Source organism: Archocentrus centrarchus, chromosome 9 (genome assembly GCF_007364275.1).
Source record: "Archocentrus centrarchus isolate MPI-CPG fArcCen1 chromosome 9, fArcCen1, whole genome shotgun sequence".
Lineage (NCBI taxonomy): Eukaryota > Metazoa > Chordata > Actinopteri > Cichliformes > Cichlidae > Archocentrus > Archocentrus centrarchus.
In genome coordinates, this window is record NC_044354.1 from 27,763,348 (window position 1) to 27,780,724 (window position 17,377).

At 39.3% G+C, this 17,377-nt stretch overlaps 1 protein-coding gene across 1 annotated transcript in view; it reads right to left on the bottom strand.

Annotated features, from left to right (window-relative positions):
- Window positions 1-17,377, bottom strand: part of unc5db (unc-5 netrin receptor Db) — a 299,326-nt gene that overhangs the window by 53,177 nt on the left and 228,772 nt on the right. The window contains exon 11 of the mRNA XM_030737775.1: window positions 13,356-13,440. Within this exon, the coding sequence (XP_030593635.1) occupies window positions 13,356-13,440 (85 nt within the window). The remainder of the gene's footprint in view (window positions 1-13,355; window positions 13,441-17,377) is intronic.

The following is a 17,377-nucleotide window of genomic DNA, read 5'->3' on the forward strand; positions in this document are numbered from 1 at the left end:
CAGCAGCAAAGACACATCAGAAACATGTTGGACTGAAAATAATTGGCTCTCTTTTGTTGCTGCCTGTGGTTTTTTTTTATGTTTGTATGCCTGCTAACCCATCTTTAGTTTGTTGATCTGCTGAGACCCAAAGAGCAGAGATCATAGAAATATTAAAAATTAGTGTCTAATGTTGAGTAATGCTGAGCGCCAAAGTCAAGCCAGTTTATTTACAGTATAAAACACATTTTAACACAGCAGATGTGCTGCAAAGCCAGTAAAACCATCAAAAAACAGTTTAAACAATCCAAATAATTTAAGAAAATTACAAATAACAGTAAAAATATTAATCAAAATAATAATGTTGAGAATTATTTTAATAGTGTAAAAACTCCACTGAGGAAAACTGAAAAGGCCAGTGAGAATAATTCTGTTTTGAGTCGGGATTTGGATGCTGTTAGTGAGGCTGATGAGCTAATCTGGAGAGGGATATGATTCCAGAGTTTGGGAGCTGCAACTAAGAATGCTTGGCTGGCTACAAGAGCCGATCAGGAATTGGAATTACTTAAAGCTGCTGATCAACAGGCCTCAGCATGTGCCATAGTGGAAAAAAATGATCTGATGGACAGCCTGGAGAAAGTCCATTCAAGCACTTATATGAAAGCAAAGATATTTTAAAACTGATTGACAGAATATTTGCAGTTCACATAATCCCTTTGATTCATTTTTTTAAGCTTTAGAGCCTCCAATCATCACTAAAGTATGACACACAGGAGAGCCAATGAAAACAAAGCTGTTGTATTGATTTTTTAGTGTGTTCATTGAGTCAGACAACATCAATTTGTTCAATTGTTGTTCAGCTTACTCATGCCTTTCCCTTCTCTCTATGGGCTGGCTGATGCACACAAGTGAAGACAGCTTTAATAATTATCTGTAAGTTACAAGCTGTAACTTAATGGCTCATTTCAGTTTCATGTTATTGCTGGTGTTGCTTAAAAAAAGCTTTAAATCCTAAAAATATCAGGATGTTGATTAAATGTAAGCAAACATATAACAACTATCATCATGTACTCTACATACACACCCTGTCTAAACAGAGTCAATTTTGTTATTAGGTGTGTATATTTTACTATCATTCATTAGTTCTATAATTCATTTTAAATCAACCAATCAAAGACTTTATCATACCTGGCAACAGTGTCACAACAACACGACCTCACTAAGCTAAAAGTTTCAGTCCCTCTGTGCTCACAGTTGCCCTGAGATGTTTCCTAATTCAGTCCTGAGCTGAAACTCTTTGCTAATAATTTTAATAAGTTTGGAGTTCTCTGAGAGGATTCTCAGAACGTTTGTGAATATGAGCCGCGTACTGGAGTGGCAGGGGAGCAAGATGCAGCTGCATTTCTTTGGGCTCTGCTTATGTGTCAGATCTGCTCTGACCAGTGTTTTTTTTTCTTTTTCCCTACAGGGTCATAAACATGTTGCTTGGTGCTTTTATGCCTGTTTTTCAGATGACCCCCCCCCCTTCAGTGTGCTGCTCCCAGAAAACGGAGTTCACACTGAGATTAAAAGTTGGTGCCTGGCATTGAGTGACTGCTTCCTCTTTATGTTCTGTGTGGTTTGATCTCATTTAATATTTCTTTTGGCATTCATCCTGCAACCTGCTGAGACTTCCTGTCAAGAATAATGTTTATATAGTACATAATTATTTGGCAAATTAAGCCAGTAGTGGCAGAAGTTTCAGCAAGTTCATGGCCCTTTCCTTCTAAGCACTGCTGTGGAAAATGAGCTGTGTGTAAAAATAATATCAAACACAAACACTGTTGCACTTCTAACAAGACGAGCTGTCAGATTTGGTTGTATAAAAGTGTAAACAAGTCAACAGGTCAGCTTGAACAAATGTATTTGGAGGAAACTTGTATGTGCACCCAGTTAAGGGAAGCACAGTAATCAAACCTGAAGATATCTTACAATAAAGAAGATATTTTCTAAAGCACAAACAGGATTTCTATTATCTGACATTTAAGTCCAAACTTTTTCTTTTGCAGTTTGATAAATACTGATTCAAGTTAAAAATCTTTGAAGAAATATCTTCTTTTTTTTATTAACAGTGAACATGGTCCACCTGTTTGTATTTAATCTGATTCCACTTCCACTGAAAATTAAACTGAACCTGTTATAACAGTCTCATAATTCAGATACTGTGGTTTCCAATGCAGATTTTGCATTTTAAGATTTAAATAAGCAGAATGAAATCAATGATTTTTGAGCTATGAGTCTTTTTTTGCATAATCATCTGAGTATCAGTGGTACACAAACCTGCAGTCTAACATATGTGAAGCACAGATGCTTTGGTTTTAATTGCGTTATCTTTAATCTGTTAGATACTGACAGCTGAAGAGAGACTGAGAAGCAGAGCGAGAGGGATGAAGTGATGCACAGCTAAAACCTAGCACATGGTACTGTTAAGGTCCTGGTAAGATAATGCTAGTGCTATTTAAGAATCAAATACACTATATAATAACTGATACATTAATATTACAGCTGAGGATGATTGGAATTACACAATACTGGTAGCTTTATTTGTGATAACACAAATCTACAATATACTTGTAGATTTAGATTTTAATATCTGCAAAAAAAAAAAGAAAATAACTAAAGTTTTAAAATAAGTGGTATGGGCTACAAAGTGCAGTATTTGCATCCAAAATATTATGCAGCAGAAGTAGAATGTTGCATAGATATACTTTGTTAAAGTACAAATGTACTACATTTAAGTTGTACTTGACTAAAGTACTTGACTACATAAAAGTTACTTTCCACCACTGGTCCTCTCTGTACTCTTATCCAGTAGTGCTGCAAGAGTAACAACACTACAGTCCAACTGCACTGGTGGATGTGTGCGAATCACATTTCAGAGGTGACGCAAACTCAAATGGATGGAACTTGTGGAGCTACAAGCATTTTTTTTTCTGCAGTAAGACTCCACACGCACAGCAGTTGTCAGGCTGGCTTACATTTGTGATGCAAATGTGTGTGGTCCCCTGATGATGAACCCTAATAGCTTTGGTGGAGTTTTCTTCCACAGGTCAAACAGTCACTGTGTCGAACACGGTGGTTTATCATCAAACACCTGCATAACTACTGACATTCCCATCAGCACTGGCTCCACTTTCTGTTTAGTGCTGATAAAGAAATGCTGGCATAGAGGCAGTAGCATTTAGCTCAAACACCACTGTGTCTTAGTGCAGCCCTACGGAGCTTATAGCACGACTGTAGACTTATTATAGTAATTTGTGGTTTTCTCTATGAAAACTTTGCTAAACTGGATGCCAGTGCTTCTTAAATAGGTATTGATTGCAAGAAGACACATACATACACGGGCTCCATGATTACGACCAAACGAATTATCACAATTATTTTCATGGATATTGAGAAACTGATTATTTGTCATGATTATTCACTGATTTCAGTGACAAAAATGTTGTTTTCTTTTTTTTAACTGCAATGTCAAGAAAACAACACTGCTTTAACATCCACATGATGCAACATTCCTGCTAATGTACAAATCCATGCGTCAAAATAAAACTGGTCCTCCTTATCCACCTAAATTCAGTACATATCTTAGAAGGACAAAAAAGCTCCAGAACATTTTGTATATTCTATAAACAAATATTTGCACACAAAAAAAAAAAGCTGTTTTCCTGACCGAAGTGCATCTAATTGAAGCATTTACCATTTTTCAGAAACTTTTGTTACTCATCATATTTAATGGACACTTGTGGCCAAATGTAACGTGATTGTGTTGTGGTTTCAGTTTACCTTTGTGAGTTAGACTGATGTGCCGGCGGGTTGTACAAGCTCAACTTTATGAACATCTGAGTTGATGTCAGACGATTCATTTTAGCAACATTTGCATTGCTTTTCTTGGCCTGCATTCATCTGTAGTACTGCAGTGTGTGGTGTGTTTTCAGGTGGTTGAATAAGTTAGTTGTGTTGATTTGCAGTGCAGACACAACTCTACAGCACTCTGATTTGTTCTTGGTTAAAGTCACTCGCCCTAAATCCAAAGTATTTCCAAACAATGGAGGATGATCCGCTTCAAAGGATAGTTCTTCATTGTCTGCAGTGCCAGACATTTCAGTTTTGTTGTATATCTGTCTTTATCTGTCTTTCGTAGTGTTACTTGTCCAGACTAGTGTGGGAAACTTTAAGTTCCACATCTGCAGGGAACAGCTATGACTGGCCCATGCTGCATTCTTGCATATATTCTTAATATCGCTCAATCACGTTCATTTAATTGTGGGAACCCAAAATTGTGATCAAGATTCAAATTTGATCATTTCTGCAGCCCTAAATATACATGTACAAGTGATAGCTGACTGCAGTGGATGACTGCCACAAAACGCTTGGGTCATTATTTCTTTGAAATGCTCTTAGATTTGGCTAACTTGGAATGCTGTTTGCAAACTAACTATTCTGTATTTCAGCACTTAACTTATTGGAACCAGTGGAAACTGAAGCTGAAATTACAAAGATATGATTGAAGGTGTAATAAGGCAGGAATGTACAAGACATTTCATATTCCATGAATAATACTGTCCAAATTCTTACCAGCTAATAAAAGTGAAAGTCATATCTACACACTACATCTACTACTTTTTTCCTCAGTGTTCTCACTCCTTTTATTCTTCGGAGGCTAAAAATTGCTCATTACTTTTCTGTTCAAAGGACTGAAAGTTGACTCATGTTGCTGAGCAGCCCGCTGGATACAGCATGCCACCAACACCATAGCAGTTAGGGGTGTGTTTCCCACAGAGAGCAGCCATGCTACTCGCTGTGCTGCTGCTAGATAAAAGCGTCCTTTTAAATGGCATGTGATTTACCCAGAACAACTGCCTGTTTACTTGCAATGCCATGTTCATAGACTCTTAATTGTCTTAACAGCCTCCAAAATGATACTTCAACTTATTTATGTCTTTTTTTCTCCCGCCTCCACCTGCTGGAAAGTTTTCAGACTTTTTTTCATAAGTGATGTGTTATGTAAGCTCCTCTGCTATTACAGCAGCTTATCAGAATTAAAAGCCGATTCTGTCTGTTGGAACACCTTCACAGTGAATGCTCTTTCTGGGTGCTGACATCTACTCCAGACTTCCCAATTACTGCTTCAACATCCACCCTGGGGATAAGGGCTGAGGTATTCTGATTTTGTCTGCTTATCAAGCCAGGTGCTATTTCATTGCACAACCCTCTGCCCTATATCTGTTAACTCAGTCAGTTTTTCAGTTATGTCAACAGTAGTCCGGCTTTTTACTGGCCTTGAGAGAGCTCTTGGCCCAACAGCATTGAGCCTGATCACACATTTAATGCAAAGCATAGGGAAGGAGCAGATTACCTGCTCCTTAAGTAGCCTGCAGCTCAGGCCCCAGATTCCGACAGCAGCCTTAAAGAAGCGCCTGAGGCTAGCGGTCTCTTTTCTCAATTCCACTTGTCATCACCATGAAGGGCTCTATACAGCTGCTTCTTAAGCTCCTAGACGAGGTGCATTATTTAAAGTGAGCAATGATTCACTCCTCAGGGACCCCAGGAGCCGCGCAAAGTGGCAGAATGGGTCGGGGGTGGTGACGGCAGACTTAATAAATGCACACATTAGCACACTCCATTAGCTTCACCTCTATTTGCTTGTAGTCTCCCACCTGTTTGTCCCACTGTGCTTTTGTCCATTTTAAGTTAATGCAGGCACCTTATGCGATGCATGGATACATTAATCAAACAGACTTCCTGAGGAGAGGCTTTGAGAATGTAATTTTAGCTTTAACCAACCTTTTAACTTTTAACTCTGCAACATGTCTAATGCAACACAACATGAAAACAACCTCACCAATCAAGCTTTGTGAAGGTTGATTGAAGGTTGAGCAGTTGATTGAAATAACTGTTCTGGAAAAAAAAAATAAACAATAACTTGAATCACCAATTTGTTGAAAATGGAAAAAAAAACAAAAAAAAAAAAACACCACTAAGCCTTGATTTATAATACTATTACAACAGCTATTCAACTAACTTTGAGACCACTTCATCTTTAGTCCCAAGACCTTGAAGCACTGCAACCCACTTGACTGGGAAAATGAGAGCAAGCAACAAGGCTAATCACTTGAAACAACTCAACATGCTATTTGGTCACTTATCACTGAAAGTGCTGCTCAAATTGCTAAAAATAACACCAGATTACCCTAACCAGTGAAATTAATGTTTGAAGCACTGGTGGAGCTGGAGCTAGCATACAGACAGTGGTATTTCTTGCCAAGGTTGGAGCACTACTGTGAATTTTTCTTGCTTTTGAATCATAGACAGTGATTTGTGAATCAGTTCCTATAATGGTTTTTGTAATCATCTATGGTTTTGGTTACAATCCTGTAATGTGTTTTTTCTCTCTACCTTTTGTGTTCCTGCGGGCTGCGTTGCACCTCCTTCACTTCACTTCCTGCCAGTGGTTGGATATGTCCCAAATTACTGTGACCGTCTACAGTGATCTAGTTGCCTTTTAAGTGGTTTATTCAAAGACAGGAATGAGGTCTACAACCACTCGCAGTCAGTTGTCATATTCAAAGTAATTTTGGTGTGTCCAGATGTGGACAAAATGGCAATAAGACATAGCCAGTTTGCAATCAGTCTGCTACCAGTTTGTGATCAAATGGGGTGAAATTGGCAATTACATGCAATCTGTGATAATATGGCAATTAACTGTGATAAATTAGTGAAAAAATGTAAATCTGTTGCCATCTGATGCAAATTTGTTGCTATCTACATCCATAGAAATTCATGTTCAACAGAAATTCACATCAAATATTTACATTCAGAGTCCAGCCACCAGTCACCAGGCAACCAGGCAAGATTTTTCCTAGTTGCGAGGAGGTTGCTGTCCTGTTTTTACTCTAATGTGACTGAGCCATAAGAAGTTTTTATTTTTTCTTTGCCAGAGTATAAGAAGAATTTTATTATGTATGTACTGTGAGTTATGCTTTTCAGGCTCATTGCTGTTGGTAATGAGCTCATCAAGGAACCAGAACACCTGACGCTAATTATTCACCCTTCACTGTCTGTTCTTTGTATTTTGATAAAGTCAGCAAAACACACATGTGCACATGTGGCAAGCATGTGTGTGTAAATGGCAAAGGTATTTACCATACCAAAAATTCCTTATTACCTTACATATTCCTTTTATATAGTGACAAAAGTAAAGGTTTTACTCCTCAATTTCATTGATTTCACTAGTGGGGCTTCAAATGTTCAGAGTCATAGTAACAGTGTCTGTTTATGGCAATTAAAAACAGCCATCAACTGCCATTATTACTACTAAGTGGGGTGGCTGTAGATCAGGAGGTAGAGCGGGTCACCTACTGATTGGAAGGTCGGTGGTTTGATTCCTGGCTACTCCAGGCTTTGTGCCAATGTATCCTTGGGCAAGATACTTAACCCCAAGTTGCTCTCCAACACAACCGTTGGAGTGTGAATGTGTGTGAATGTTAGATAATAAAAGCATTTAGCTTAGTTAATCATGGAAGTGCTTGTATGAATGGGTGTGAATGGGGTAAATGTAAACGCGTTGTATAAGCGCTTTGAGTGCTCAAACAGAGTAGAAAAACACTATATAAGAACTAGTCCATTTAAGTAACATCATACCACCATCCACATCGTGGAAAGCATGATGTGACTATGCTGTTTTTGCAGTGGGATTAATGCTGAAAACATTTACATTATTAAAATCTCAAGGTAAATGGTAAATGAGGAGGAAGCGCTGGAAATTTTTTTTCCTGATATATAAATAAATCTATCACAATTACACTGAATGTCACTGTTACCGGGGCTAGTTCAGCTAATGTGCTCTCAAACATTACAGTTAAGATATTAATAAACTCTAAGTGTTGAATGATAATTTTACACCCCCACAGGCTCAGAAGCATTGCAGGAAGGACAGATACCATTGCCTTCATCAAACTGTAGATATGCTCATCTAGATTCGCGCATCTCAGATTGAGATGGATCTCAGTCCTATGGAAGACACGATTTTTTAAAACTGTAGTGTCACCTTCGTAGGGACAGTGGGAGTTGTTAATCTTGGACTGAAACCATGAACAGTGTGTTCATCCAAAACACTGTTCTGTGGGATCTCCCAATCACAACCTGCTTAAAGCAGGCACTGCCATGGCTCTCTATCCAGAAAAACAGATCAGTTTGGACAGGCAGTGTGGGGGCAACCCAAATTTTAACCAGAGGGTCAGGCATCCAAGCAGGAAGCCATGTCACCCCTATGCTCTGGTGCACTGACAGTATAACAGATAATCATTTTTACCCCTCAAACTCTATAAAACTGATCCTGCAATAAACTTTGTGAGTACCGCTAGATCTGTTCATGTGATTTATGAATTAAAAACTTTAAAAAAAAAACAAACAAAAAAAACCCATAAACAATACACTAAACCAGGCTCCGAGTATACACCTGGGTCTCTTTCATAAAGCACACCCATGGAATATAATTTCATCAGCAAAAGTAATTTTCCTACAAGAACAAAGCTGCTTCTGCCTCAGTAGGTTGAGGGATTTATCTTACAATACAAAGTGCTCATAAAACCTTGAAGGCAAAAGGGAATATGTCTGACCTAAGCAAAACCGTGACTTCAGAAGATTTAGATGAGCCTTTTAAAAGCTTCAAGAAAAAGGTAGCTCTAATAGGACTCCGAGTGTGTGAAGAAGCAGGTTGGACAGGGGTTGGGTGCAGGACTCTGCAGCGGGAAAGAACGGTATACAATTTTCTGGATGTCCACTGGCCTGCCAGGACACAGACGGCAAGATGACAAACTCAACGGGTCACGAGGAGAAATATGACTGTCTACAGTAAATATCCCTCAGTGCATACAGAGCAAGGGGAATTAAAAAATAAAAACATGAAAAACATGGCTGTGGCTGGAAACAAACACTGACATGTTAGAGTCTGACATGTTTCAAACGTGGGAGAAACACGCTTTCTGCTAGCAGGTCGGAATCTATGGGAAGGGATAAAGGCAGCTCTACAACTTCTTGTAAATATTTCCCAAGACCTCATGAATTCATATATTTTTGCACAGCCAGTTACATATTTGTTTCATTTGTCATTCAGGAAAACAGTTGTCCCAGAAGCTAGGAAACAGTGCCACCCCAACTTTTATACCTGGAAAACAGCAAAACAAACAGGGCTAATTATCCATTTACTTTCCTCCCAGTCATGTCTAAGGTAGCAGAAACATGGGTAGTCACTGACCTAAAAAAAAAGGTTACATTTACCTACATTGAGTGCACATTAGACTCTGTACCCACCATTCCACTGAATCAGAAAACTGTTTTTCTAGAAAACATCAAATATTTATTAATAGGGGTGCTTGTGCTGCTGCAGTCTGTTAAGATTTTAAAAAAGGCAACAAGTTCTTTTGTCTAAATTGTCACTTTTGTGCGCATGTTAATGGGTTAAAATGTCCTTACCTCGAATGTTCTACAGGTAGAACTTGAGCTACTTTTGTTTGCGCTTTATATTTATTATCTACATAAAATATTAGTATTCAAATGCATGCAGACAATGCAGTCATCTTTACACATGAAAACAACATCCAAAAAGCATCCTTAATTTTTACAGAATGACTCGGGTTTAGATTTATATGTAAGGTTATGCACGGACAGTGAGGTTGGCACTACGACCACCACTATACCACATTTGGACAAATTGTACTGTCAGTATAGTAACTTATAAATGTAATAAAGGAACACTCTACATACACTCACACGATAGATGACGGCGAAGCAGATCTGTGATCATTTTTAACTTACTGTGATGCATTATATTTGTCTTTGTTATGTATGTTCTATTGCATATCTGTATACTATCATTTCTATTTTGTATAGTTGTGTGTATGGCAGGTTTACTGAACTCTATCATGTTCATAGATGATTTCTTGCAAAGCTTAGAGATTGATATGATTCCATTTGTTGTGTATATCCATGTAACCCTGTAGAGAACAAAGAAAAGCTGTGCTGAATTTTTAACATCAGCGTAAAACGTGTAATGGAAAATTGAGTGACTGCTTTGAAAATTGACCTCAAATACAGAAATTCTCTGTCATGACAGGCATAACTCACTCTTTCTACCGCCGTTTGCATCTTATTATGTCAGTGCCTCCCGTCAAGGCGATCTACATCCCTGTCATTTTGTAGGTTCTATTCTCTTTTGTGACTTTGTTCAAGTGGAGCTGTGTGAATAAACAGTGACACTTCAGAGGAAACGAGAAACCCTTGTGAATCTCCACAGGGAAGACCGTGCAAACTTCCCCCCTGGAGACAACTCAGTCCATCTGAGGGTCATTACCTAGCTGTGATCAGAATGCGTAATGCGCGTGCTGCCAAGATGAAAGGCCCCGGGAGAAATCTATGCCTTCTATTCTGTCGTGTATGTCCATCAGTGCAACCAAGCTCCGTTCATCACTGCATTCATCATCGTTTAAACAAGCTTCCCAGGTCGTGACTCTCTCCCAGAGTGCCACATTGTTGACACCGAGTGGAGTACATAACTACATATTGACTCTCGGAGTGGCGAGGATGGAAAAGACATTGGAGGATTGGAGGTTTGACTTTGCTTCTTATCAGTCAGTTATCTAAATGAAGGACTGTATTGCAAAGTCCCCCCTGGGTCGTGTAGTGTAAACTTGAGTTTCTCCACAGCAGCTGGGACATCAAAGCCCAGACTACCACCTGTGAGGAGCTTCTGGAAATGAACACCCGTATCGTGACACCAAGTGAGCTCCTATAGAGAGAGGGAGATATGGCTGCAATGCTTTCCGGGCCCATCTGTCGCACAGCCTGGGGGTAAACACACATGGATGCAGAGATAGCTTTGGGGAGGGTCACACATGTACCCTCTGTATAAGCTGTACAAGTGCTGGCCAATATATTTACTTGTTTGTTTTCATGATGAATTGCTACAATACTACTAGCAGTTAAAATGGACGCAACCACCATGACATCACCAGATGGTGTTTGTTTAACTTTTGAGTTTTAGAAACCACCATTTTGATTTTTGGAGCCAGCTACATTAGCAAGCTTGGCTAGCAAATGGCATCCCTACTGATTAGTACTAAGTAGAAGACTAAATTATTGTTGAGTTTTCACTCATCAAACCTGAGGCACAAATTTCATTGTCAGACAGTTCTAATTAAAATTCTCCAACACCGCTAACAAGTTTAGTGGCTCAAATTAGCAGACGTGAGGCCAACAAGAAACTGATTGGCTACAGCTATGTGTGTTGGCACGTCTGTCAATCAAAGTTGGCCAAACTTTAGGCTTTAAAAGTATCCAAATCAAGGTGTTATTAAAAGAACCCAAAACAAAACAAAACAAAAAAACATCCCTCATCCAAAAATACCAAATCTGTTCGTATCTGACTCAAAATATGCTTTTTGTGCTGTTAAGTCGGCCACTTCTAACATGGGAGTCCACGAGAACTGACTCAAGGAGGCACTTAAGGAGCTGCAGTTTTGGACCACTTGATGTTAGTCTCATTTTTCACCATTGATGAAAAGGTGTGTCCACCTTTTCATCAATGCTCTTGTAGTCTTGTAGTCAGTCAGTGTCGGACGTCTGCTCTGAGACAGTTTGCCTCCCACCAGGATGCCTCTGCAGTCACCTTGCCATCAAACGTCTGGGTGATCAGCTAGTCACAGCAACTATTTGCAATCAGTTTCTGATAGCAAAAAATTAACAAATTCAATGCATTCATCAGGCAACCAATTTTTCTAGTTGCTAGTACTTTGCCATTGTATTTTTACTCCAGTGTGACGGAGCCGTAACCACAAAAGCCATTTTGTGTGGAATTTACAAAGAACACTTTTACACCAGGCAGCTAACCAGCAGCTATGGCACTAATCACTAATCACGAACACTGAGGCTGCAAATGTGCAGCTCTGCACACAGAAAGAGGGAGGAGCAAAACATTTTGTGTGTCCAGCACACAGGGAACCTGACATATACAATCACCAGCATAAAATGACACAGTCCCGTCGCCAGATCTCAGTCTTAGGGGGGGCTTATGAAATCCAACAGGGGGGCACCACTATTATTAGCTTGATTAGTGATCTGGCTTGGGTGGGTGGGCCAGGGCAGGCCCAAGCGTATCAGTGGGCGGGCACGGCCCCCTAGGGCCCGCCCATAGCGACGGGTGTGAAATGACAGTTGACCTCGCTGACATACAGTAATGCATAATGTAGTCTTTTAATTTTGTGGGCACGAGTGGATGGTGGGCCCCAGCTGAACAGGTACTGTTTATGTCTAAAACTGGTTAATGGGAAGTGTTTAGCCTAATAGGTTAACAAGATACATTAGCTAACTTAAGAGCTGTAGTTTCCTATGTGCTTAGCCAGTGCTTTGGACCTGGGGAGAGTAAACTTGTAATACCCTCATGGTAACCCTGACAGTTCTTATTTTGTCTGACATTTATTTTGGATTCAGTCACAGTGTATTTTATTTGAGAGCCAACCATGAATCAAAGATAAGTTTCAAAGACAGAGGTAAATTACTAATTCCACAAAAGCAAACTTCTTTTGATTACTGCCTCCATATGTTTAGATGTGCTTCCACATTTGCTGCCATCAGTGCAGCTCTGCTTTTTTTTGATGAGTGGTTTATCAGGAAAACGCGGCTGTTAATGTTTTTTTTTTGTTTGTTTTTGCTTTCTGTATATGTTATTTAAAGGAGATAGTTCTTGGTCAAGAATCAAGATGGTTCAACATCTCAACCATCATTATGAGTTAATGGTCCTAACAAAGTTCCCCCAGAGGAGTTTTATAGCCTGACTACCACAAACCATGATGGGAAAAAAAGAAAGAAGAACACATCATAAACAACTCACATTAGACCTAAAAGGCTGGGTGAGTAGTATGAAAGGAAGCACAAGTGTATTTTTGTTGCACTCAAGTATTCAGATTGACCTGCTATCCTTTCACAGTGTTTAGAGATGTGAAATCCTCCAATTGATCTTTTTCATACTTGGAAGACAGAATAAGTGGAGCAGACATGATAACGAAAACACAGGCTCATTAAGCTCAACTCAACACAGACAACAGGCAGTAAGAACACATATTTCTCTGAGTCAGAGAGCCTAAATCGAATTCATTCATTCCCCCAATGACAGAGCAGTCATGCTGCAGCTGGAACAAAAGTAACAGAAGATGGTAAATAATTAAAGCAAAGCAGGACAGCGAGGACATGATGGAGACTCAGAGCAGATGGATGATAAGATAGAGAGAGAGTGACAGACAGATAGATGCTTCAAATGATATTTGGGTAAACTGTGGACTCACCTTGCCTCTCCCTGATTGATCACCATGTACATCTCCCAGGACATATTTTCAGCCACGGCTCCATGAGGCACCAGCAGGCTGACCCCTGGAAAAAACACACACACACACACACACACACACACACACACACACACACACACACACACACACACACACACACACACACACACACACACACACACACACGTGTCAGCAGCAACACCTCCAACAGCCTGACAGCATAGGGCAAAATAAGGGCATGTCGTACATGCTGAGGTTACGCTGATATTTATGAGAGCTTCAGTTCACTCCAAAGAATAAAGTGAACCACACTTGGGCTTCAAAATGAAGTGCTTTAATAATTTTAATGTTTTTTTAAACAGAAACACAATTTTTAAAAAAATGTCCCTGCCTTGACTATGTAAACAATACTGACGTGTCATGAGCCAGTGGTGACATCACTTATATTACCATAGCATCGGGTATGAGACAGTTTAAACTATTTATGGGAGACTGGGCGAGCATGTGCATTTGTGGGTTTCTTAGTTTTGACTGGCTGTTAGCAAAGATCATTTTTATGTTCTAGTACTTGTACTGTGTTCACTGCTGTGAATGTACTTCAATGCCAGAAATGCATTGCATTTAACTGCATTAAAGGTGGTCAGGATGTGTTTATTGTCATGGGTCAATGGGAAATAAGTTGCAATGAGCAGACTACAGTGTCAGAAACACTTTTTTAAAGCCTAACCTTGATCCAACCTCCTCCTCATGTTTTTGCTTAATTGCAACACATTTTTTTAGGCAGCTGCAGTTTAAGGTTTGCAGTCTAACTGCATGTGTGTTGTCTGGTACCAAGCCACATAGTCTATTTTGCACTGCTGTGTGTTGAAGACATTTCAGATTTTAGATAGAGCACAGAATTTATTCCATGCTGGAATTTTTAAAATGAGAAATTTGGTGGTGAAATAATTTTTTCCAATGGAAATCCTGCCAATAATTGACTTTACTTGTGTGGGTGGAGTAAATTTCCTTTCCAAGTTCAACTGTGGTCAACCAAGATCTGTAAGTTTGCCCTGCTGATCACTAGTAAGCACTCGGGACTCTGCTAAGCTTTCGGAGGATGTAAACTTAGAAAATTCCATATAAATGTGAGTTATTATAGCTAATTAGTTATATTACTTCTATATAACCCTCTTCCCGAGTATAAAGTGCTACACAAAAGTGCAACAATTTGCATACTAATGAGAGGGGAATCAGTGATACAGATACATGGTTTAAATAAACTCTGAAGTTATTTCTTGTTAGTGAATGAAGACGATAACAAATTAATGGGCCAGCAAACAAAACATCCAGAAGAAAGTGCAGTGAGGAGTCAGAGCTGTGGGAGTTATTGACAGATGATTTGCATGTGGCTCCGCAGCTGCAGCTGTCTGAATAACAGTCACTACAAAACTTTTGCAAATATTTTTGCAAAAGTTGTATTTTCTTTGTTTTCTTTTCTTTAAAATGTCCTTTATTGTGTAAATACCGATCATAAGTAATACATGTATTCATATAATCAAAAGGCCTGCAGCCACGTGCGACTGAGGCAAACAGGTATTAAGTACTGTTTTTGTCACTTCTGAATTTCCACCTACTAGCACACAAATTTATATATTCATTTATTTATTGGTACAGGTAATGTTAGTGAGGGAAACTCAAGCAAGGTAGGAAGAGTCCTCTTCCTTACATATAATCTGTTTGCAATCTAAAATGTGTAATACTAAAAAACTTTTTTTTGAAAAATGTTCGGCCTCAGTCTCTTCCAGTGATTCAAAAAACCTGGAGACTCCTGCTGAAAAAATGAAGCAAGCCCTGTACTTCAGACTCACATGAACAAACTAAGCAAGGAGCTACTTTCATCAACTTCCTCATTCATGAGGGTGGACGCCACAGCGAGCAGCTCTGCATGTTTGATTGTTTTTTTCACCTGCCCCCCCTCTTTCTTTTGGATGACCTTAAATTATGATGGAAAAAAAGTAACTTTAAAAAAAAAAAACTGAGAAAAAAAACAAAAAAATGATTTCAACTTCTGTGAAAAAAAAAAAAAAATCACTTCACACTGAGCTGTGAAAACCCATCAGCTGGGATTTTCCCACTCATCTGACCTTGGGATGAATTTGCTGGGGCGTCCACTGTGGTGTTGTGGTAATGCACCTGATTGCTGCAGATCGGCAAAATGCCAAAACTTCAGCTTTTATAGGAGGTTCTCACACTCTGAATTCTAAAGTAAAGAGTCAGGGTGCACTTAGTTTTTCACAGGACTGCACAGAGTCCTGTGAAAACTTTCGTCACATTATTTCATACCACCAAATATAAATTACAGAAGATAGAAATAATTCTCTTATGACTATATTCATTTTTAAATTGTATCACTGATAAATAATTTAAGAGCTAAAAGATTACCCAGGCAAAATCTCCTTTATTCAAGTATTAGAGAGAAAACTATTTAGGCCAGACCTAGACTAATTTTTCTTAAATTCCTCTCAGCGTTTGTGCATTTCTCTGATTACTCTAAACATATGTAAATGTTTGAATCATTAAACTATCCATATATGCACTGAATAGTAAGGGAATAACAATCACATATGTTAAGAAGAACCTAAAGAGGTAAAACCTTCAGGAAATATAATTTGTCAAGAAAGGTCTGAGAACCGTGGCAAAATATGAAGATGGGTGGCCAGTGGGTCACGATGAGCTCTATAAAATCTCTTTACCAGTAAACAAAGATGATGTTTTTCAGTAAAATGTGTAGGAGGTTGTTATTCCAACATAATCTGAGTAATCACTGGGATTTTTTTTCCCCCTCAGGTTTTAGTAGCCTTAGAACTTAGCTGATCAGCCTGAATATACATACATGGCTACAGAAAATATGTGGCTGAATCAATACATGATTTAAGTAAAGCTGTAAACATTTGTCTTTCTTTTTACTCTGATCTCCAAACCAGCTACACAAGAGCTTTGAAGAAGCGAGTGGATTTTTTCCCCCAGCACGTTAAAAGATCGACACTGCCTGTCCTCAGTTGCCTGACGCTATTCATCTGCTGCAGTGTGAACGGCAAAGCATTCACACTGAAGTGTAGCAAGAATATAAAGGCTCTGCTTTACAAATAAAAGGTTCAGAGAAGCAGTGAGGGAGATGACAGATAAAGGGTTTTTGGCAGCTTTGTGGAAAGTGAGTAATAACTTGGCCGTGTCTGAAATGGACATTTTATAGAGTCTGCGTGCGTTAAATAAACACTGTTTCACATGTTAGTGAGGCTGCCCCGGTGGTAACAAGGAAATTGGTGTGAAGACAGTCAAATGCGACTGTTTTTCATGAGTAGTTAAAAGTCCTGCAGCGCAGATTCAGATCGCCCAACTGGCTTCCTTACAGTGGCCATTAAAAAATGAAAGCTCTGCACTGTAGAAAAATTTTAAGACCAGTTTTTTTTTTTTTTTTTTTTAACTGTAGTATGAAATGCATTTTGTGTATAGTTGAGACAGCTGTCCCCACCGTGGGGAGTTTGAGTTTCTCAGAGTCTTGTTCATGAGAAATTGGTTGACAGGAGACTGACAGGTGGGTTGTTCCTGTGTCTGCTGTGATTTGGACACTGTGCCTATGTTTAAAAAGGAGCTGAGCCTTAGGGGGTACCAACACCAGGAACAGCTGCTTTGTACCGTGCACCATTGTACCTACTAACCACTTCTGCCCAGGCACTCCAGGCCCAAGTACAGTTCACTTTGTCTCAGCATCACAATTCATCCCTCTTTTCCTTTCTCTCGCTCAGACACACATGCACCTTGAAAAGGGCCCGTGAAGAGCACCAGGTTCATGATTTGAGGCATTTTGTGACTTAATTAGGGAAGTTGTGAGACACAGTCCACTCATATGTTTGGAAATGACTTAAAGTGATTTTGATAGAGGCGGAAGTAGCTGAGGAAGGAGCTCTGTGGTGGGGTGCAGATATCGATGACATACTGTAACACAGTCCAACTGTGCTGCATCCAGCTTGATGTGTGAG